Source organism: Mauremys reevesii, linkage group 2, assembly GCF_016161935.1.
Source record: "Mauremys reevesii isolate NIE-2019 linkage group 2, ASM1616193v1, whole genome shotgun sequence".
NCBI classification, from domain to species: domain Eukaryota; kingdom Metazoa; phylum Chordata; order Testudines; family Geoemydidae; genus Mauremys; species Mauremys reevesii.
Genome location: NC_052624.1, coordinates 155172674 through 155193546, shown reverse-complemented (window position 1 = coordinate 155193546; position 20873 = coordinate 155172674). Strand labels below are relative to the sequence as shown.

The following is a 20873-nucleotide window of genomic DNA, read 5'->3' as shown; positions in this document are numbered from 1 at the left end:
TGGGTTCTGATCCCAGTGCCCTAGTGCGGTGCAAAGGGGCGCAGTGCTGAAGGGTAGGGGGCTCAGGAGGAGGCACTCTCCCCTTGCAGCCAATGCTGACCCCAAGGCCCTAGCAGGGCACAAGTGGGTGCTGTGCCGCAGGAAGTGGGGTAGGAGGATCAATAGGGGGCACTGTCCCCCTGGAGTTAGTACTGCCCTCAGTGTCCCCAGTGCAGTGCTAGGGGGAGCTGTGGTGCAGGAGGTGGCGTCTTTTGCATAGGAGTTAAATGCAATGTCTTGGCCATCATTTGACACCTGGCTGGGGCCAGTTTCCCTGCCCGTCCAGCCATGGCGTATCAACTCCGCTGTAGCTTTCTGCTCCCCCCTAGTCTCCTTGCTGCAGGGCTGCTGCTCCTGACGCCTTGTGTGTTTGCTTCCAACGGCAGAGTGTGGACAGGCCCCGAGACTGGTACCGGAGCATGTTCCAGCAGATCCACCGTAAGCTCCCAGGTAAGGTCACCCCTCGGAGCCACGTGATAGGTGCAGGGGCCGTCCTGCAGCAGCTCGGCTAGAGTGATGCCACGCACCCCTCGTGCCCACCCGCGCTTCCCTCTCCTCTCCCGCTCCCCCCTGCCCTGTGGTATGTAATGAGTCTATGTCATTCTGCCAGCTCCCCTGCCACATGTCTCTGTCCTTATCCTGGGACAGAGGTCAGGGACTGACTAATCCGCACCACCCCACTGCCCTGTGCCTGTTCCTGGCCACATCCCGGCTGCTCCCAGAATTCCCATGGGCCTCCCCCCACCCTGCTTGCTGGGTTGGGTGAGGGAGCCTGCCTCCCGGCAGACAGGAGAGGGAAGGACCCAAGCTGGGGGGCTGATTTCTGCACCCCCCAGTGTGTGCCACACCAGACATTGCCCCATCCGGGAACCTGCTCACACCAATCTCCCTCCTCTTCCAGAACCACAGCTGGACTGGGATTTCCACCTCTGCACAGGTAAGTGTCACAACCTGCTCGCTGGGGACAGGAAGTATCAAGTCCTTTAACATCGGGACAGAGAGCAGGGCCTGGGGGCCCCCTCACCCCTCTCTGCAACCACTGTCCATAGAGAGCAGGGCTTAGGACTGTCATAGGGATCACAGCTTCCTGCCCCTTGTTCATAGGGAGCAGGGCTTGGGGTGTTCATAGGGGAAACACCTCTGGGAAGGCCCTCACAGGGCCCTGCATCCCCCTGGGCACAGAGAGCAAGCGGGGTGGAGGGTGTTGGGCTCCAGGGCAGTGCCCTGCGGGAACACACACTCCCTTGCCTGTCCCTCCAGGAGTCTGCGCTGCACCCCTTTCCGCACTGGGCACTGACCTCTTTGTCTCCCCCAGAACCACGCCCTCCGGCGCTTGCACAAAAGGGCCCCGTGCCAAGTGGCTCCTCTTACCTGCAGAATGGCCTGGACTGGTGAGTATAGAGGTGGGAGTGCTTATGGGGATGGGACATGCACGCCTCTCCTGTGGGGAGGCGCAACAAGCCGGAGGTGGGGAGGGGAAGAGACAGGCCTCTAGGCTGGTATCCCTGCCCTGGAATAGATCAATGACTCATCTGTCCAGTGTTCCACTTCCTGACACGCCAGCTCAAATAACTGGCCAGGTGGCTCTGCAATCTAACCTGGTGCCGTGCTGGAACAGAGCAGTGGCCGATCTAGCCAGCTATCCTGCCTCATGCACAAAACACTTCCTGTGCCACCCCAGTGTGCATTATCATCTCTTGTGAGGACATGCCTTCCTGGCCCTGGATCTTGATCAGCTTATACCCTGAAGGATGAGGCCCGAGGGCCTTTCTAATCTGACCCTGGCTAGGGGTGCAGGTGCGGAGTCTCTTTGAATAAAGCGACAAATCCAAATTTCAAACTACTGGTCTCAGCAGCAACATCCTGCAGCAGTGAGTTCCACAGGATAACAGCACCGTGTGGAAAGGAATGCCACCTCATCTACGCAGGCTTTTCCTTTTCTATATTCCCAGACGGGTGTGTCCCATTGCACTATCCCAGCAGGTATGTCCCTGCTGCAAAGGGCAAGGAGGGGCTGCTCCCCTTCCATACAAACCCTCCACCAGCTTGGAAAATGAAGTTTGTTGGAGCTTTTTCCCCCAGCTGCCGGTGACTGCGACAGCCCTGGTCCGTCTGGGACCCTGTTGGCACGGCGCAGGGTTGCCAGAGCCAGGCAGCAGGTTTCCATCCACTGTTAAGCTGCAACCGAAGAAGGTCATTCTGCCAACAGGAAACCCTTTGTGTCTAAGGTTTAAATAGTGATGCTTGGGTTTGGAGTGACTGGCTGCCTCTCTGGGACCCTCTCATGTCCGACTCTGTCCCCTGCAGGGATTGAGCAGCCCCTAGTAGATAAGGACAAATTGCAGCGGCACTGGTGAATCCTGCGAGGTGGTGGGATCCCCAGCATGTTCCCCTCCCCGTCACATGATTACACTCACCTGGTACCCAGTTTAGCCGCCAGGGGGCAAAGCCCCCCTGCTTCAGAAGAGTCTGCAACGATGGGATGGCTGTTAAAGGAAAAATCTTGGTGTCTTAACAGCCACTCAAGTGCCTCTTACAGCTCCCAGCCCTGAGGCCAGGAGTAAGGGCACCTGGAACCTGGGCTGCCGGCGGCCGGATGGGTGGCACTCCCTCTTCTGAGTCAGTGCTGATCCGAATGCCCCAGTGCAGCAGTAGGGTGCCGTGCTATCGGGAGTGGGGTGGGCAGCTCAGTAGGGGGCGCTCTCCCCCTTGCTGATCACCAGGGCTGTGCTGGGGCACTGTGCTGCAGGGAGTGGTGGGAGGCATCTGCCCCTCCGTGTCGCCCATGATCGGGAGGCAGGGGGTGCCGTGCAGCCTTGTTGTGAGAGGGGTGAAGAGAGTAGCAGTGCCCTTTGCAAGAATGTTGGGATGCCCTCGGGAGCTAGGCAGCAGGGCAGAGCTCCTCTCACCCCACTCCCTTCCCCTGCAGGAGGGGCCAGGAGGCAGCCGATGATGCTGCGATGGAGCCGAGGAGCATTTTCGACTATGAACCCGGGAAATCGTCCGTCCTTGACCACCCCAACCCGGTAGGGAGCCTTCCCTGCCCGGGTACCACCCCTGGGCCTGCTCTGGGGGGGAGCTCTTGGCATTTCCTTTGGCACAGACGTGTCTCCACACAACTTAGCTCCGTTATACTGGTTAGTTCTTGGGTTGGGGGCATTTTCCAGGGGGTCTGCACTAACGCGGGGCAGCCCGAGCGGGGAATTGGAGGCCAGGCTGCGCTACATCTAGCGGCGGTGGCGTCTCCCGGCTGGAGAAAGCCTGCACTGATCTTGTCAAACTCTTGGGATCCGTCCTGGGTCAGCCCCATGTGCCGGTGCTGCTCCAGGGATTGGCCCCAGAGCTGCGCATGAGAGCTGCAGCTTGCTGTTTGCCTTCCTGCGTGCGGGTCCCGCCTGATCTCTGGCTTGTGCTCCGTGGCGCTGGGTGGGAGGGCTGGGAAGCGGAGCCTGAGACTACATTGGGAGCGGGGGGGGGGTGACAGCGTGGCCCGGCATGACGTGTACGTGTGTAGCTCCCGTGCAGGGTGAGATCCCCAGGCTGCAGCTCCAGGAGTGCTGGCAGGGGCCTGACATAGGAATGTGCTAGTGTGGCTCTCTCTGTCTGTCCCAACTGCAGGCTGCAGAGCCCCAGGCGGGAGGTGCTGGCAGCTGGTACCAATTTCTGAAGGAGCTGGAGACGGGGAGCCTGGTAAGAGCCTCCTGGTGCCCTTCCCCCTCCCAAGCTGCTATGGGGACAGCGGGATCGAGAGGGCTGCCTGCCGCTATCTCAGCTCCCCCAGTGTCCCTCTGCCCCCTCCTTCCCGCCCCATCTCCTCTCATGTCCCATCAGTGTCTTCCCTCTGCACGGGACTTTCCCTGCGGGCCCCTGAGCCAAACCAATCCCCCTCTCTGTGGGTGCTGAAGGGGTCCTTTGGAGTGCCTGGCCCCCCCCACCTCTAGGCTTGTTCCATGGGACCTGAGTTCAGCCCCCCTGCCCATGTGACACCCCGCTGGCCTCGCTCAGTGTGCACCGGCCCTGCCTAGAGACGGGCTGCTGGCTCCCTGCCCCACGCCAAGGGTGGGCTCACCACCCGCCTTGCAGTGCAGGAACCCTGGGATCCTCCTGGAGGGAGCAAGATGACTGGAGAACAGTCAGTAGGAGTGGCAGGAGCACCACTGTTCGGGGGCATTTGACCCCCTGGAGCAGGCTGGGGAGGGAATGATCCTGCCATGCTCCCTGGCTGGAGCATGGCAGGATCATTCCCTGCCATCCGCCTGGTGCTTTGCTGACTGCTGCCCACTCCCCCGTTGGCTTTTGCAGCCTAAGAAGCCCCTGGCACCGTTTCCTGCAGAGCCTCCCCCACCGTCCCAGCCAATCGAGGTAAGTGCCATGCAGCTGTGCCGGCCAGGGCATGTGCCAGGCACGCACTAGCAAAGCCAGGGCTGCCCTGCGCCCTGGGATGCAGCCCAGTGAGCGTGTGCTAAATGCTTGAGAGGGGGGAGGAGGTCGTGGCTGGGCTATGGCCCCTCCCCCGCAATGTGCACTCCCCGCCCACCCTGCTCAGCTGCTCTGCAGCTGTGTTTACTGGCTTCCCTGGTGCTTTGTCCCCCCTCCCCCTTTCACAGCATGGGAGGTCGGACAGAGGTTTAAATTGGTCAGCAAAGGCTGTGGTGCTGACAAGGCAAGAACTGTGCCATGTGGCCACAGCACTGTGGCATCCTCACCCCATGGCAGCACCACACCGGGCCGGCGTGTTACCGATGCACCTTTGTGGTGTCCTGGCACGGGGGCACCACGTCAATGTGCACCCCCCACCCCTCCGGCACCACTGGGCAGGGTCACACCCTGGCATCGGTCCAGCCTCACCCACTCCGTGAGTGCGACCGGGCGGGGTGCTGGCTGGGGCCTGACACACGCTGTCTCCGTCTCCCCCCAACCAGGTGTTACTGGAGAGAGAGCTGCAGCAGCTCAGCGAGGAGTTAGACAAGGACATGAAAGCCCTGGAGACACATCAGCACCCTTGCAAGGTACCCGCCCCCCCGCCTCCATTGCCCCGGGGCAATCCTTTCCGCATAGCTATCCCTGCTTATTGCTTCCAGCTCCTGCTTACCAACTGGCTCAGCTGGTGCCCTTTCACTTCCACATCCTCTTCTCTCTCCCACCCCACAGGCCTCGCCAGCCCCTGCGCTGATCACTGCAGAGCAGCAGGGGCTGGTGTGCGTGAAGGGAGGGGTGTTTTGCCTCTTGACTTCACATCTCTGTGTTGGCTCCGTGTGTAAGTGACATCCGTTGTGTCAGCACACGGCGCCGAGTTTGCATCCCGACAGAGAGCTGTCTGTTTCTCACGTCCCGCTGGCAGAGCTCCTGCTGGGGACTCGTGCCTGGATCCACACTCTATGGGCATATTGTCCGTCCGTATACCGCCCTAGCACCTGACGTAGCGTCAGTACGTACCCTTCCCCGTGATGCTAGCAACCAGTGGGACACCAGCTTTCATCTGAGACCTCGCGTGACAGTCTTTGGTGAAACACAGTGGACATACCCGAATTAGGATATACCTCTGGGCCCCCTTGACAGCTGGCATTAAGAGGTTCTTGGATCGCAGGGATACAGAGCCTCTCCCCCCTCGGGGGCACTGACTCTAATCCAGCCCCAGGTTGCGGGGCTGGCTGGCTCAAGGAGACAGGAGGGTTGGTCCACACGCTCACAGACCCTCACTCTCCTCAGGAATCAGGAGCTTGGCATTGACCCTGTGCCCAGTGGAGACTCTGCTCACTGGCTGGGACAGGCGGGCAGCGCCAGGGTAGCCCAGCACTGAGGGTAGGGGAAGCTCTTACAGACCCCGCCACCAGGGTGCGCAGGTCGCACGGGCCTGGATTGGCTGAGCTAATCCCCAGCAAGAGTTCCCACACAGGGCACTCTGCGGGTAGCGCTGGCAAAGCCTCGTCCAGGCCTGGCGCTGTCCAGCCCTCTCTGCCAATAGCCACGCAGGGTATCAGGCTCTACCTCTGGACCCACTCTCCCCTCTCTGCCCCCAAAGGCACTGTCTGTCTAGCTATTTTGTAACACCTGCCTGTCCCCGCATTCATTCCTCTAATCTAATCTAATCTAATCTATCTATCTATCTTCCTGTCATAGTTCTAACACGCTGTCACCATAGCATCTAGGCACTGTCCATCTGTCCTCCGTCCATCTGCCAGCCTTGCTGTCTCCCTCCCACCGACCCCAATCAAAAGAACCAGTCCCAGATCCCCCATTTGCCTGACAAACCCCGTAGGCCTGGGTTTGGGCGGCAGCTGGGAGCTTATGCGACACACCTCTGTCCCTCCCTGCCCGTCTCCCCATCTCTCTGCCTCCCCCTATCTCCATGGCCCTGAGCCCCTGGCCCTCTGTCTATCTGATTGCAGGGGTCAGCAAACTTTGAGAAGTGGAGTGCCAAGTCTTCAGTAATTTAAGGTTTCCCAGGCCAAAATAAATGTTACATTTACAGGGGCCAGCGGATGGAACCCCAGACCGGCAGCGGGCTGAGCGGGGTCGGCGGACGGACCCCAGACGGGCGGCGGGCTGAGTGGCTCAGCCAGCTGACGGTCTGGAGTTCCGGCCACCAGCTCCTGCCAGCCCCGGCTCAGCCCATTGCCGGCCTAGGATTCCGTTCACTCAGGCAGGCAGGGGGTTGAGTGGGGCCGGCGGCCAGGACCCCAGCTGGCAGCAGCGTGCCAGTAAAAATCGGCTTGCGTGCCGCAGGTTGCCAACCCTGGTCTGATTGCCTGCCTCCCTTGCAACTGTCCCCCTCGCTCTGCAGGGGCCATGGCGCCGAGACCCCCGGCCTCCCCCCGCAGGGATGTTGGACTCTAGGACCCTGCTCTGGCCCCACTGGCTGGCTCTCCCTCCCTGCCGGATGGGCCAGCTCTCCCTTCTGGCTTGTTATTGGCTCCGCTCTGCCAGGACTTAGATTCCGGCTTCCCGCACAAGACAGCCTCTTGGATGATTAATTTTCTCTTTCCCCCCTTCTCTTGCTGTCTCTCCCTGCAGACTTCCTCGGCGTCTCCCTGCGCTTGCACCGCCGCCCGGTGAGTACTGCCAGGTAAAACGGGGTGTTCGCCCCCCGCTCAGGTGAGGCAGCCTTTGGTTAGCTGGCGTCATCCTGCAAGCAGCTCGGTCCGCCCAGCTGCCTGGGGCTGGTGAGCTCAGAGCGGATTACGAGAGGTGCAGAAAAGGGGGGAGCGAGGGAGAGCTGAAGGGAAGGCAGGAAGAGCGAGCGAGGCGGAGAGAGAGAAAGGGAGGGTGTGACCGGAGAAGAGAGGAAGGAAAGGAGAGCCCCTTGCTCATAAGTTAAGCCTCAAGAGTTGGGGCTCCTCGGAACCGCTTGTTCTGGGCACTTGGGAAGGGATTGCAGGACCTCTATGCCAGGATGTGCCTGGGTGAGCACACACCTTCAAACGCCCACCACTGCCCTGGACAGCCTGCTGCTCCCTGGCGGGTAACGGGGCTGCAGCTCCCAGCCAGGTGCCTTTCCCGGGTCGCGTGCCCCCATTGCGGGGATTTTCCAGCCAGCCAGCGTAGTTCACATTGAGCTCTGTCAGGTCCCACCCCACAGCAACGCAGATGTTTCCCAGCATAGGCGTGACCTGAGCTTGGAGCCTGGTGTCTGTCTGCTCTTTCCATGCACTTTCATTTTGGAGCAGATCATCACATTCTTTCAGCATGTTCAGTATCCGGGGCGGTTCCTCGCTCTCTGTCACCGTCAGTCGCAAGGGGTTAAGCAGAATTCCCAGGAAACCTTCCCCTGTAGCCTCAGATTCTGTCCTTGCAGCCACAGGAATCAAAAACAAACACTCCACTTGTAGGTCCTACCATAAACAATGGGCGGGTAGCCCCTGCAAGAAGCCAGGACTTTGCTTTCCTTCCTGGGGCTGCAGTGGATCCATAGGGGCTTCCCGGGGAGGAGGGCTGGGAGTGAGTCACGAGGGAAGTCCACTCCTTATCTGTCTCTGGACAAGGGGGGCATAGGGCAGGGTGACCCGGGGTGTCCTGCTCTGTCATACACCCTCTCTGAAGTCCCACTTGTTTTCCCTCGGCATCATTCAGGTGCTTGGGAAAGAGGCGCTGCTCCTTTAAGAATTCAAAGTTAAACTTTAGCCAAGTGGCTGTATCCTGCCAACTCCTTGTTGTTGCTGCTGTCTCAGTGCTTCCTGCCGCGCGGCCCTGCACAGGGGAGGGAGGAACCAGCGCTACCCGCCTGGCTGCCAGGGTAGGAGGCAAACATCGTGTACCCACTCTGGCTGAGGGGGGCAGGGCGTGCCGGGACCTGACCAAGGCAATGGCCCACAGGGGCAAAGAGGAAGTGGCAGGGGCAGCTACAAGGCAAGAACCCAGATTCCTGTCGTTCCCTTCCCCCAGCTGGAACTAGAACCCAGGAGTCCTGACCCCCAGCCCCCCACCCTAACCCACTAGACCCCACCCTGCTCCTGGAGCTTCAAAGAGAACCCAGGAGTCCTGACCCCAAGCCCCCCACACTAACCCACTAGACCCCACCCTGCTCCTGGAGCTTCAAAGAGAACCCAGGAGTCCTGACTCCCAGCCCCCCACACTAACCCACTAGACCCCACCCTGCTCCTGGAGCTTCGAAGAGAACCCAGGAGTCCTGACCCCAAGCCCCCCACACTAACCCACTAGACCCCACCCTGCTCCTAGAGCTTTGAACGGAACCCAGGAGTCCTGACCCCCAGGCTTCTCCTGGTTTGGCTGTGGGTGAGATCTAGGGAGGGGTTGGCTCTCTGGGCGGGAGCAGGGGTCTGGCTCTTTTGGGGCCATGGGGAGAGGAGGGGAAGCAGGCTGAGAGCAGGGGCTGTGTCCCGGGTTGCCTGGCAGCCAGGTGGGGCTGGTTGGCTGCTCAGAAACTCCCTCTGGGTGGCTCCAGTGATGGGGCTGGTTTGTTTTCCATGGGCAGTGGAGGTGAGACCCAGCAGGGACACACCCCATGTCAGCTGCTCCTGGCCACAGCTCTGCACTGGTGAAGTAATGCCGGCGGTTGGAGTCTGTGACCTCGGCATCCTGTTAGAAGCAGCCCCTGGCTGAGCTGGGGGTACGCGGTGCGTCTGCTCCAAGGGGTCCGGGCAGGGCTGTCCCCGGAGTGCAGTAGGCTGCCTGGTAGCTCTCTCCCTTCCCAGACTGGAGACCCAGTTATCCCGCTTCTCTGCCACAGGAACCCAGCTCGGGGTGGGGGCATGCCATGCTGCCAGCACCCTGCTTACGTTACACCCCCTAAGACTCCCAAGCCAACCACCACCAGGCCCTTGGAATAGGAGGCTCTAGCTGTTCCCGAAGCCGTGGCACCAGTCTGTAGGGAGGTTGTCTGGGGGGCAGGCATGCAGGGTCTGTGTGTAGCTGCATGATGTGTGTGTCTGTGTGCACATCCCAGCAGATAATCACTCCTTATGGATCACTAGCCATGACCTGGTCCTTTGATTTCCTCTTGGGATTGGGCAGGGGTTCCCTGAGGTTTTGGGACTGGTTATCCACAGAGGCCCATAGTCTCTCTGACTGACTCTCTGCTCTTGCTCCAGCAGCCTGCCATCTGCCTGCCGTTCCCATCCTGCCTTGGGGCAGAGCCCCCCCGCTTCCCGACACCGCCCGCCTGCCAGCCCCAGCATGGAGAGAGGGGGCCTGGGCCTGGGCACGAGCGACTGGAGCAGGTCTCCTCCCAGCAAAGGTGAGGATCTCTGCATGCAGCCATGTCCTTCGAGGAGCTATTCCCCTCTGCCTCTCTGACCCCCATACCCCTGCTGCTGCTCACTCCTCCATTCTAGCCCTCTCCAATCCCTCCTTCACTCGTACTGTCCTGTCTGCTGGGAATCCCCCCCAAACCATGGAGACATTCCCTCCGCTTTGAATACTACCTTGACATCTGCCTTTCCCCTTCCCCTTGGAAAGGACTCTTTTCCCTGCCCAGCCTCTCTCTCTGCCGCACCTGTGGTCAGATCTTGTATGTAAGATGCTACATGCACTGGTCTCATCCACCCCTCCGCACCCCAGTAATATGGTTTCCCAGCTGCCCGCGGACTCAACCCAGCCATCTAAGGGCTCCTCCCTTTGCACTGGGTTTTGGGCAGAGGTCAAACTGGGGTGGGGAGAAGGAAGCCATACTCTTCCAAGCTGCACTTAAAAATCAAGCTCTGCCCACAGGAGGAGTGACCTATTTAACTCTGCTGACACTTAAGTGTCACTGATGGCATCCGAGCTAACCCCCACTGAGATGAATGGGGCAGTTCGCCCCTCTCAGAGCGTTTGCTGCAGGCTATCTGCTGACTCAGGCAGATGTCACTGCATTACCTACATGTGTTGCAAGTTTTCAAGGTTTTCTTCCCAACCACAACAACATAAGAACATAAGTAAGAACATAAGAACTGGGTTACCCATCCTGTATCGGCAAGGAACGGTGTCTCTAGCCTCTGTTTGTCAGAGGATGGAGATGGATGGCAGGAGAGAGATCACTTGATCATTGCCTGTTAGGTTCACTCCCTCTGGGGCACATGGCATTGGGCTGGATGGACCTTTGGTCTGACCCAGTATGGCCATTGTTCTTATGTTTAACATATTCTTTTTAAATGAAAGTGGAGATTCTGGAGAACAGGGCAGCAGCTTGTGGGTGCACAGCTGTCTCCTGGCCCAACCCAAGCCCTGGCTCTGGGCCTATTGTGCTGCTCCACATGAATGGCCTAAGGGTGGATGGTGTCACAGACAGAGAGCTGTAATTTGGGCTCTGGCTGGTGCGGATGTACCCCAGTAGCCGAGCTCTGGTCATGTTCACTGGGGAGCAGCTGGATTGGCAGAAATTTGCTTATTTGAGTCTATTTTGGTAGATGCAAAGGAGTCTGTGTGCCTGCGAGCTGTCAGGAGAATGTTAATGGGCTGTATCACCTAGTGGATAAAGCACTGGACTGGGGCTCAGTAAACCTGGGTTCAGTTCCTGGCTCTGCCACTGGTCTGTTGGGTGACCTCAGGCAAGTCACTTCCCCACTCTGCCTCAGTGTCAGTGTAAAATGGGGCTAATGACACTGACCTCCTGTGGAAAGTGCTTTGAGATCTGAGACGAGCTAGGGGTGCTATTAATACCTTGAGACAGTGAGTCCAGACTGGAGGGGCGAGTTAGAATGATCGTCTTCAGCCTACAGAGAGAGAGGAAGCAGCTCGTCCAAGTTCATGGCAGAGCTGGGACTAGAACCAGGTCTCTTGACTCCCAGCCGCTGGACTACGCTGCCTCTTTGCAGTCTGGGAGAGGTGCAGGCACGCAGAACCCAGGTGTCCTGGCCCTTCCAACTCAGCTGCACGTGGTGTGTGGACCCCTCCCATGCTGATGGCTGGATATATGGACGGGAAATGCACCTCCACTGGCGTCTTTTCTCTGCAGATTCAGAGCAACCCCTGGTATTGGAACAGTGCTGGGTGTCTCCTTGTAACACCCGCCTTCCTCAGCCACGGGGGCTGTCAGGAGAGGGTGACATGCTCATCCCCTTGTTTCATGGTTCTCTGCAGATCCCCCAGGCCACCCTGGGAAAAGCCCCTTGGCTGATGAGAGTGAGTCTATAGAGGCGGTGGATGGACCGGTGAGGAGAGAGGACAAGAAGGTGAGGCACGGCCTTTTTCCTTGGGAACGTCCTCCACTTGCAGCTGACAGAGCTGGGACACTGGGTTGGCGAGACATGGGAGAGAGCTTGCAGGTGTGTCTGCAGCTGGCGGGGCAGCAAGTCATTTTCCATCCAGCTAGCACGGGCCTGGCGCCAGTCACTGATGCTGGGGATTGCCGTGGTGCTGAGTAACCATAGATGCTACCGAGCCAGCTTCAGGGCTAGGGGGCCTAAACAAGGGAGACTGCCTCTGGTCTGTGTATGGGAGAGAAGAACTAGCCAGTGAGAGGGGCCGGCATCTCTTCAGGGGACCCAGGAGCACTGGGAGAAGTGACCAAGCAGTGGGTCGGTTCTGGGTCTCCCTCAGGAATCAGTGACTACAAGGTAGGAGGCTGGGTTCTAGGGACTGGACTTGGCTGGGGGTCTGGGACCAGGACCTTCCTGGGACCCCAGGGCTCTGGCTGTGATCTGATTTGGTTTCACCCTCTTTGACCCTTTCTCTCCCTCACCCCAGATGAAAGCTGCTCGCGTCAAGTTTGACTTCCAGGCTGAGTCCCCAAAGTAAGTGGCACTCAGTGGATCTTTGTTGTTTCCAGACCCGAGGTCCCCTGAGCCGGTCTGTTCCTATCAGTGTAGCCATCCCCCTCTGTCCTGGTGGACCCAGCCACCGTGCCAGCTGTGGAGTTGGCCTGTATTTTGTCCCTCTCCTGGGTGGATTTAGATGGCCAGTTTGAATCCTCAGGAATCGTCTCTGGCGGGGAGTGGTGGAGAGGGACCTGGCCTATGCGACATGGGCTAGCCCCGCTGTCCCCTGGCTGCTCCTGCAGAGATAGGACAGCAGCTGGGGCAGGCCGGGAAGAGGGAGCCGACTTCCCCCTCGCTGGGTCTAACCTCACCAGAGAAGAATACATGGAAGTGAAGTTTTCCCAGGGGAGCGATTACGGACCAGAGCGGGGCTGGCACGTACTGAAGGATGAACCTAATGCCTGGCTCAGCCTCGGGCTCCATCATCAGTAGAGTGGGGGGAATGGCCCCTTGCGAAATGGCATCCAGTGGGACCGGGTCAGCAGCAAGTGAACTCCCTACAGCCAGGGCTTGAGGTGTGTCCCTGCTGAGGGCAGGGAGCCAGGACTCAGCCCAGCATCAGGAGTCACAGGCGGTTCTTTGACCCCGCAGATGTCTCTAGGGGCTAGGGAGCTGCTGGCTGAAGGGGGCAGGCGCCAGCCCCCGGGAAGGGCCTGTGGGCCATGACGCTATGCCTTGACCTTTCAGGGAGCTGACCATGCAGAAGGGAGACATCGTCTATATCCACAAGGAGGTGGACAGGAACTGGCTGGAAGGAGAGCACTATGGGAGGGTGGGCATATTCCCCTCCAACTACGTGGAGGTAAGGACGGGGCTGCTGCTAACATGATTGCAAGCCTGGCGGGAGGGGAGCACGCCCAGGGCGAGTCCTGCACTCGGCATCGAGGCTGGCAAGCGGCTCCCTGGACAGTGTTCTCAGTTCAGCACTTGGCACTGGTGCATGGAGTAATAGAGACGTGCCCTCTAGTGGCCAGTGCTGGTATCACGCCTGCATCTGAACAGGGGCAGCCATCAATACCCTCTTCCAACCCCTCCCGCAGCCCGAAGGTAACCCAGACACCAGGACAGCGGAAACCCTGGCAGGACCAGCTGCCCCTCAGTGGGGACCGAGCACTCCCAGACCCGACAGCTCCCTCCTCCCAAGCACAGCCCAGATCTCCTCTCCACTGCTGCTGACCAGACTGGATGTGCTGAGCCTGCGGAGCTAGAATAGACCAGGCGTTTCCTAATATCCCATTGACGTGACTGGCTGATAGCAGGGTACAGGGAGAGGGCCAGCAGCACTGAAAGGGTTAACCCCTTTCCCCTACACCTGGGGGTCTTGAAATGGAACATGCCCCACCTCAGCAGGAGGGGGCGGTATCGAGACAAGGGCTGGAGGGGGCGCTCCGGACAGACAGCTTCCCACCAACTGCTGCTGTGCTTGGCTTACCCTGCTCCCTGTCTCTCCCAAACAGATCCTGCCTCCCACCGAAGTGCCCAAGCCCATCAAGCCACCCACCATCCAGGTGCTGGAGTACGGAGAGGCCCTGGCCCAATACAACTTCAAAGGGGACCTGGCGGTGGAGCTGTCCTTCCGCAAGGTACAGAACCTGCCCGGTAAGGGGTGCTGGGTGCAGGGAGCACAGAACGGTCACGAGGAAGCTCATTGCAGAAGCTGTTACCTTCAGGTCACAGTTCAGTGCCAGCCCAGGCTGGTAATGACCAAAAGTCATTCCCATCTGACAGCTGTTCAGTGGCCTCCATGAACTGTGTTTGCTGGGTCTCAGACCAGCGCCTGGCCCTGCAGCTGGCAGCCTCAGGGAATCGTCCTGACGGGGTGTAGTGGAGAGGGACCCAGCCTATGTGATGCGGGCTAACCCCTCTGTCCCCTGCCTACCCCTGCAGTGTAGTTCTCTGCACTGGTCTCTCCTGGGGACTGAGCTGGAGATGCAGCATGTGTGGGGTGGTGGAGCATCGTAGAATCATAGGACTGGAAAGGACCTCGAGAAGTCTTCTAGTCCAGTCCCCTGCATTCACGGCAGGACTATGTATTATCTAGACCATCCCTGACAGGTGTTTGTCCAACCTGCTCTTAAAAATCCCCAATGATGGAGATTCAACAACCTCCCTAGGCAATGTATTCCAGTGCTTAACCCCCCTGACAGTTGGGAAGTTTTTCCTAATGTCCAACCTAAACCGCCCTGGCTGCAAGTTAAGCCCGTTGCTTCTTGTCCTGCCCTCAGAGGTTAGCATCAGGTGAACTTGGCCCAAGCCTGTTTTGTGGATGCTCAGAAGGTGTTGGTCTCCAGAGTGGCCAGCCCAGAGCTCTTTCCCAGCGCTGAATCCACTTGCAAAGAACCATGTTGTAGTGACGCTCACTGGGCTAAAACCAAGCATCATCCTCAGGCCGCATGCCCTGGGGGCCGAGCTCTCAGCACCAGCAGCACTCCCCTCCGTGGCACAGCACTGTGCAGCTGGCTGGACTGGACGTTGCACGACTGGACAGACCAGTGGGGTTAGAGGGCAGGAAACCAGACTGGCTGGACCTGCTGGAGCAGGAGATAAGAGTACCAGGGTGGGCTGGTCTGTTCTAGAAGGGCAGGAAGCCTCACGACAGATGCAACAGAGGCTGACGGGTGGCATGTCCCATGTCCCTATCCCGGGGGCTCCTAACTTTGCCTCTCTCTCCATCCACAGGGCGAGCGCATCTGTCTGGTCCGCAAGGTGGATGAGAACTGGTATGAGGGGCGGATCTCTGGCACCAGCCGCCAGGGTATCTTCCCGGCCAACTACGTGCAAGTGCTGAAGGAGCCGCGGGTCAAGGCCTCAGAGGAGTTCCCCTCCTCCCCAACCTTGACTGCCCCTGCCTCCCCAAGGCTGCTGGTTCACACAGGCTCACCGGCCCAGCTGCACTCGCCTGGTAGCCAGCGTTCCGATCCCTCATCCTCCTTCCTGGCGGGCTCTCCGACTGCCCAACGGCGCGGCACGGACGGGGGTGCCCTGTCGTCCTCGCCGCGCCATTTCGGCTTCACCTTCCCTGTCTCCCCCAAGCTGCAGCGCGCCGGAGTCTCATCCAGCCTCCTCCAGGGGCCCCAGAGCCCCCAACCAGGCCCCAGCACCACCTTGCTCTCCCCCCTGAGTCTGAGCCCGAGCCCACAGCCTCCAGCCCCCTCTCGGCCTCCACCCGCTGCAGCGCCCTCCTCGCTCCCTGGGCAGGTGAGACAATCGTGCTTCTCCTTCAGTCCTTCCTTCCCCGGATCGCCCTGCCTCAGGGTCCCTGCCCTGCCCTGCCCTGCCCAGCCTGCAGCACAAGGACTCCAGCTCCCTCCAGTGCAGCCCCTGCAGCTGTCCCAGGGCAGCTGGTGAACCTGCATGCACCCCTGGAGTCCAACCACACGCCCCTGTAGCCCCCCATGTGTGGGGGTCAGCATCTGTCCTCTGGGCTCTCTCTCTCCCTCCCTTTTCCACACCACTGGGCTAATTCCCCCAGTGATGCAGTGGGAGTGCCCATCCCCTCCACCTCCGGCCCCCTCTCCCAGCACTGCTCGCTGTTGTCTAGCGCACCAACCTCTTCCCTCTCCCTTGCAGAGCTCCACCCTTGAAGCCCCAGTACCTGCAGGTTGCCATCTGGGCAGTGCTGGGCACCTCCCCAAGGCCCCCCCATCTGACAACGGCTCCAGCATACAGTGGACCCCGTAAGTGTAGCTGGATCGGCAGCTTCCCTGTCTCGGTGAAGGGCGGAGAGGAGCAGGGACCCCCTACTCCATTTGGAAGCCAGCCAAGCCAGCCCGGGGAAGTGACCCGTGCCGAGGGCTGGCTGCAGACACCCCGCTGAGGCGCTGGGCTGGGACAGTGTCTGAATTGTTACCCCAAACAAGGGCCTTTTCAGAGCTGCTCGCTCAGTGAGCTGCAACCAGCGGATGCTGCTGGCAGCTGTACCAGGGGCCCCCCCAACACTGCAGACCCCCTGCTGGTGGGCTGAGCGCCCCCAACATGGCTGTCTCTGTGGATACAATGCGGGAGCGGCTGATGGGAGGGAGGGGGCCCTGCTGACTCGGTGGGCCCGGCTTGGTTCCTAGCACCCTCTGGACCAGGCCAGCGCATGAGCTGCACCGAGGTGGGAGCAGGATCTCATGGGCTGATGGTGCCTTGCAGGTTCCGGGCCATTTATCAGTACAGACCCCAGAACGAGGATGAGCTGGAGCTGCATGAAGGGGACCGGGTGGACGTCATGCAGCAGTGTGATGACGGCTGGTTTGTGGGTACGTTTGCCAGCCTAACGGCGAGGGGGGAAAGACTCTACCCATGGGAGTGCTGGGGGGAGTAGGACAGGAGCTCCCAGTGACTCCAGTCCCAACCTCTCCCAGCGGGGGCACCGTAGGGGATGGTGTGGGACTGGCCCGTGTGGGGAACACCAGCCTCAGGGCCGTCCGGCAGAGGTGGAAGGAGGCGAGTTTCTCCTACAGGGCAGCCTCAGACCCCTCCCTCACGGCCCTCCCTTTGTCTTCCCACCCCAGGTGTGTCCAGGAGAACCCAGAAATTCGGCACCTTTCCTGGCAATTACGTTGCCCCTGTGTAACATCCCCCTGCCCCGCACCCCAGCACGAGCCAAGAGGAAGCTGCATCTGCGACTCAGGCTCCTGCAGCCTACCCAGAGCTGGCATCGCGCCCTGAGACCAGGAGAGGAACGAGGAGATGGGGATTGGGACCAGCCCAGCCCCCGCCCCCACGGACATTCCCAGCAGGACCCTTTTGGTGGCTGTTGCTAGGGAGCTCGGCACTGGGACCGGCCCCTGCCTCTCCTAGTAACAGACCCCCTCTTCCCTGTCCCAGTCACTCAGCTCCGCTTCCAGCACTGCCTCTTGGGGCTCCCTCTAATGGGGACCAGTTCCTGTCCTTTCCCTCCCCCGTGGGGCTCCCTCTATCGTGGACCAGTCCCCCAGCCTTACACCCCGTGGAGCTCCCTCTGATGGGGACCAACCCCTCAGCCTTACCCCCATGGGGCTCCCTCTAATGGGGACCAGTCCCCCAGCCTTACCCCCCGTGGGGCTCCCTCCAACAGGACCAGTCCCCCAGCCTTACACCCTGTGGAGCTCCCTTTGATGGGGACCAACCCCTCAGCCTTACTCCCATGGGGCTCCCTCTAATGGGGACCAGTCCCCCAGCCTTACCCCCCGTGGGGCTCCCTCTATCGGGGACCAACCCCCCAGCCTTACCCCCCATGGGGCTCCCTCCAACAGGACCAGTCCCCCAGCCTTACACCCTGTGGAGCTCCCTCTGATGGGGACCAGTCTCCCAGCCTTACCCCCATGGGGCTCCCTCTGATGGGGACCCAGTCCCCCAGCCTTACCCCCATGGGGCTCCCTCTGATGGGGACCAGTCCCCATCCCTGCCCCCAGGGCTCTCCCTGGCAGGAAGTCTCGCCCTGTGCCCACCTGATAAGTATCTGCCAGTCTGTGCCTCACTGCAGAAGGCGTCTGCATCCTGAGGGAAGGGGCTGTTAGTCCTTTCCCTCCAGCTGAACCCCCAAGCTCCATCACGACCTCTGGAGGGAAGCAGGCACTGAGCCCGCCCTCTGCACCTCCATGGACCTAGCAAGCTGTGCTGAACCCTGTGTCTGCATGTGGCTGACGCTTGCAAGGTCGCTGGCCTCTCCGGTGCTCCTGCTGTGTGGAGGGGGGGCGAGGGGGAACACGGGGAGGGTAGTCTCCTCCAAGCTGCCTGTAAAGAGCCGGCTCACATGCCCGGAAACCTGATCTGCTTGTCCTCTGTTATTAAAGATCAGCCTCACCCCATGCGAAGGCCCGGCCTGGTGATTGTCGGGGATGGGTGGGAATCCATGCAGCAGGGCAAAGGGCAGCTTGTGGCCAGTGGAACCCTGAGGCAGATGCCCTTGTTGCCAATGCCAGGATGCACTGTGTGTGATAGACCTGCTCTGAGCAGCGGGCAGTGTCCCAGCTAGGATCCCTGTGCTCCCCTTGCCCTCTGCTGGGTGCAGCCATTTCTGTTCTATATCAGCTCGGCACCCCCCAGAGCATCTCTTCACACTCTGTGTGGTGATGGCAGACCATGGGGCACAATGCGCCCCGTCAGACCTGCTCAGGCCAAGCATGAATACATAAAAGTGTGTTACAAGGAGAAAAATTGTTCTCCTTGTCCTCTGAGGATAGGACAAGAAGCAATGGGCTTAAACTGCAGCCAGAGTGGTTTAGGTTGGACATTAGGAAAAACTTCCTAATTGTCAGAGGGGTTAAGCACTGGAATAAATTGCCCGGGAAGGTTGTGGAATCTCCCTCATTAGAGATTTTTAAGAGCAGGTTGGACAAACACCTGTCAGGGAGGGTGTGACCAGGGTCCTCATGGGGAGCCAGCTATGGTCACTCAATTAGGGTGAACTGCAAAGAATGGGGCAGACAATCCCCATAAAGCTGGTGGATATTCCGATACTTAGATTTACCAACCAGCACAAAACAGCTTCTCTATTACCTTACTGGTTACTCAGAAGTCCAAACAACACAGTTCCCTTAAAATGATCCAGCCTCCATCCAGGTTCCCACGTCAAATAGGATGAAAATTTCTGTAACTCTTATTTCATCATATAAAAGAAAAGGTTCTACCAATCCCAAAGGATCGGACACATTATCTCCTGGTTATTGAATATTCCAGATCTTACCCAAACACACGCTACAGCCAATTCTTATTAACTAAACTAAATGTTATTTAAAAACAAAAGAGAGGGAGTATGGTTAAAAGATCAAAATACATACAGACATGAGTTCAATTCACTGAGGTGCAGCTTCATAGCAGAGACGGTGAGCTGTGTAGTTGCAAAGAGTTCTTTCAGAAATAGTTCATAGGTTATAGTCCAATGTCCAAATCTCATATTCAGGGCGTACTAGCGTAGCTGGGACCTCAGTCTTGCAACTCAAACTTTCCCCGATAAAGCTTAAGCAGCTCTGAGATGACAGAATCAGGACCTAAGGATCTTTCATACACTTTCATGTGTTTTGACAAGTTGGGAGTTCAAATGGTAATTAGGATGACTGTGGAGGAGGTCCATCACTGGTACTTAGCTATAGAATTAACATAAGGCAATTTGCACGTTCCTCCACCATTCACAGATTATTTGCTATACATTTCAAAGAGAGATGAATACAGAGATAGCCCGTGTTTACAATTCATTTAAATGATAAGATGTTCTTTTGACCTCTGAATTATGAGAATGCAGCATAGACAGGGACCCTTGATTACATTGTCGACCCTACTCATACTGTGTATGTAAATACACAAAAACACAAACATTATCTTCCCACATGTCTTTTGAGGGTTGTTTATTTTGCAGGCTGTTTAACCCTTTCTGGCCATGCATCACAGATGGTCTAGATAATACGAGTTCAGGGCACTGGACTGGATGATCTCTCCAGGTCCATTCCAGTCCTACCATTCTGTGAGTGCCAGGAGGTTATTTCGTGAGCAGCCCCCAAAGGGGTGCTGGCGTATTATGAGAGATGCAGCTGCTCCGAGCTGGGGCAGATGGGATTTAGGAGCCTCCAGCTGCTCCCTCACAGACACTCACCCCGGGCAGCCTCCCGGCCTCAGTTGTGCGGGACCAGCCTACTCCTGCCCCAGAATCTCTTGTAGCGACTCTGGTGGTCGGGGCTGGCAATTCAACAGGGCCTGGCTCAACCCAGGGGTTAGGACAACATTGGCCCAATGTTTGTACCACTCCTTTCCAGCCCTGGCCTCCTTGAGCTTCCTCTCCCCGAGCTCGCCTTGGATCTCCACGGACGTGATGCAGAGCCAGCTGGGAGTCTCAGTGATTTGGGCCGCACAGGCCATTACACTGACTCATCCTAGTGGCAGCGCTAGGACCCACTGGCGGGACTCCTGGACGGTAGTATCTCCAGGCACTGAGAGAAGGCTCTGAGGTTCCCCAGCTGGAACATAGCTGGCCCTCGCTAGGAACAAGGGTGGCTGCAAACTTCCCTGATTTCATACAAGTGAAAGGTGGGCCCTGGGTTCCAGGCAGGCTCTCCACACCGCAGAGAATAAAGTCTGAACAGGGCTGGACCCACTGGCAGCCACCTTCTGCTCTGAGCCACTCACCAGGAAACCCCACTGAATCAGTGGGAGTGGGCAGGGTGCCCGTTGGCCTGGGAACCGTGTATATGGGGAAGGATCGGGGCGGGTGGTCCTCAGGTCAGCAGCCAGGCAGGAGGGGCTGTAATTACAGGTGCAACGTCAGCCCTTCTGCACTGCGTGGCTGAAGACTAGTCACCAGGCAGTGCTATTTTCCTGCTGAGTGCCATCGCTGGAGGGGACAGCGTTGGGATACAACCAGTAGGTGGGTGACTGAGATTCCCCAGAGCCACAGGTTCAAATCCTGGGAGCGCTTTGTTCCCCATCAGAAGGAGTTAACCCGTGTGCCAGGCCGTTTATTAAGTGTGGAACTGTAAACTCAGGTTCTGTCTGCCTTGCCTTCCCATGAAAGGGTTCAGGGCATTTCCCTGACAGGCTGGAGCTTGCCTTTGGCTGAGGTTTCCCCTCACACACGGGCTGCGCTGTGTTGTCAGATCACCACCTCCCACTATAGAGGTGGCTGCATTTCCGTGGAGCTGTGCCTAGATGGTGTCAGGATTTGAGGACTCCAGGTTGTCT

At 58.9% G+C, this 20873-nt stretch overlaps 1 protein-coding gene across 6 annotated transcripts in view; it reads left to right on the top strand.

The window, feature by feature from the left end:
• The window catches only part of SORBS3 (sorbin and SH3 domain containing 3), a 38703-nt gene extending 20691 nt beyond the window's left edge, over positions 1-18012 (top strand). For 4 of the 6 annotated variants that reach the window (XM_039525930.1, XM_039525928.1, XM_039525927.1 and 1 more), the window contains exons 6-23: positions 426-489; positions 941-976; positions 1355-1430; positions 2969-3065; positions 3658-3729; positions 4342-4401; positions 4962-5048; positions 7054-7091; positions 8110-8385; positions 9591-9733; positions 11557-11648; positions 12163-12209; positions 12921-13035; positions 13691-13816; positions 14913-15431; positions 15804-15910; positions 16371-16477; positions 16733-18012. In XM_039525930.1, the coding sequence (XP_039381864.1) occupies positions 426-489; positions 941-976; positions 1355-1430; positions 2969-3065; positions 3658-3729; positions 4342-4401; positions 4962-5048; positions 7054-7091; positions 8110-8385; positions 9591-9733; positions 11557-11648; positions 12163-12209; positions 12921-13035; positions 13691-13816; positions 14913-15431; positions 15804-15910; positions 16371-16477; positions 16733-16794 (2124 nt within the window). In that variant the 3' untranslated portion in view covers positions 16795-18012. Of the gene's footprint in view, positions 1-425; positions 490-940; positions 977-1354; positions 1431-2968; positions 3066-3657; positions 3730-4341; positions 4402-4961; positions 5049-7053; positions 7092-8109; positions 8386-9587; positions 9734-11556; positions 11649-12162; positions 12210-12920; positions 13036-13690; positions 13817-14912; positions 15432-15803; positions 15911-16370; positions 16478-16732 lie in introns of all 6 variants that reach the window. The other 2 variants (XM_039525932.1, XM_039525931.1) reach the window with 2 other exon arrangements.
• Positions 18013-20873: the final 2861 nt, after the last annotated feature.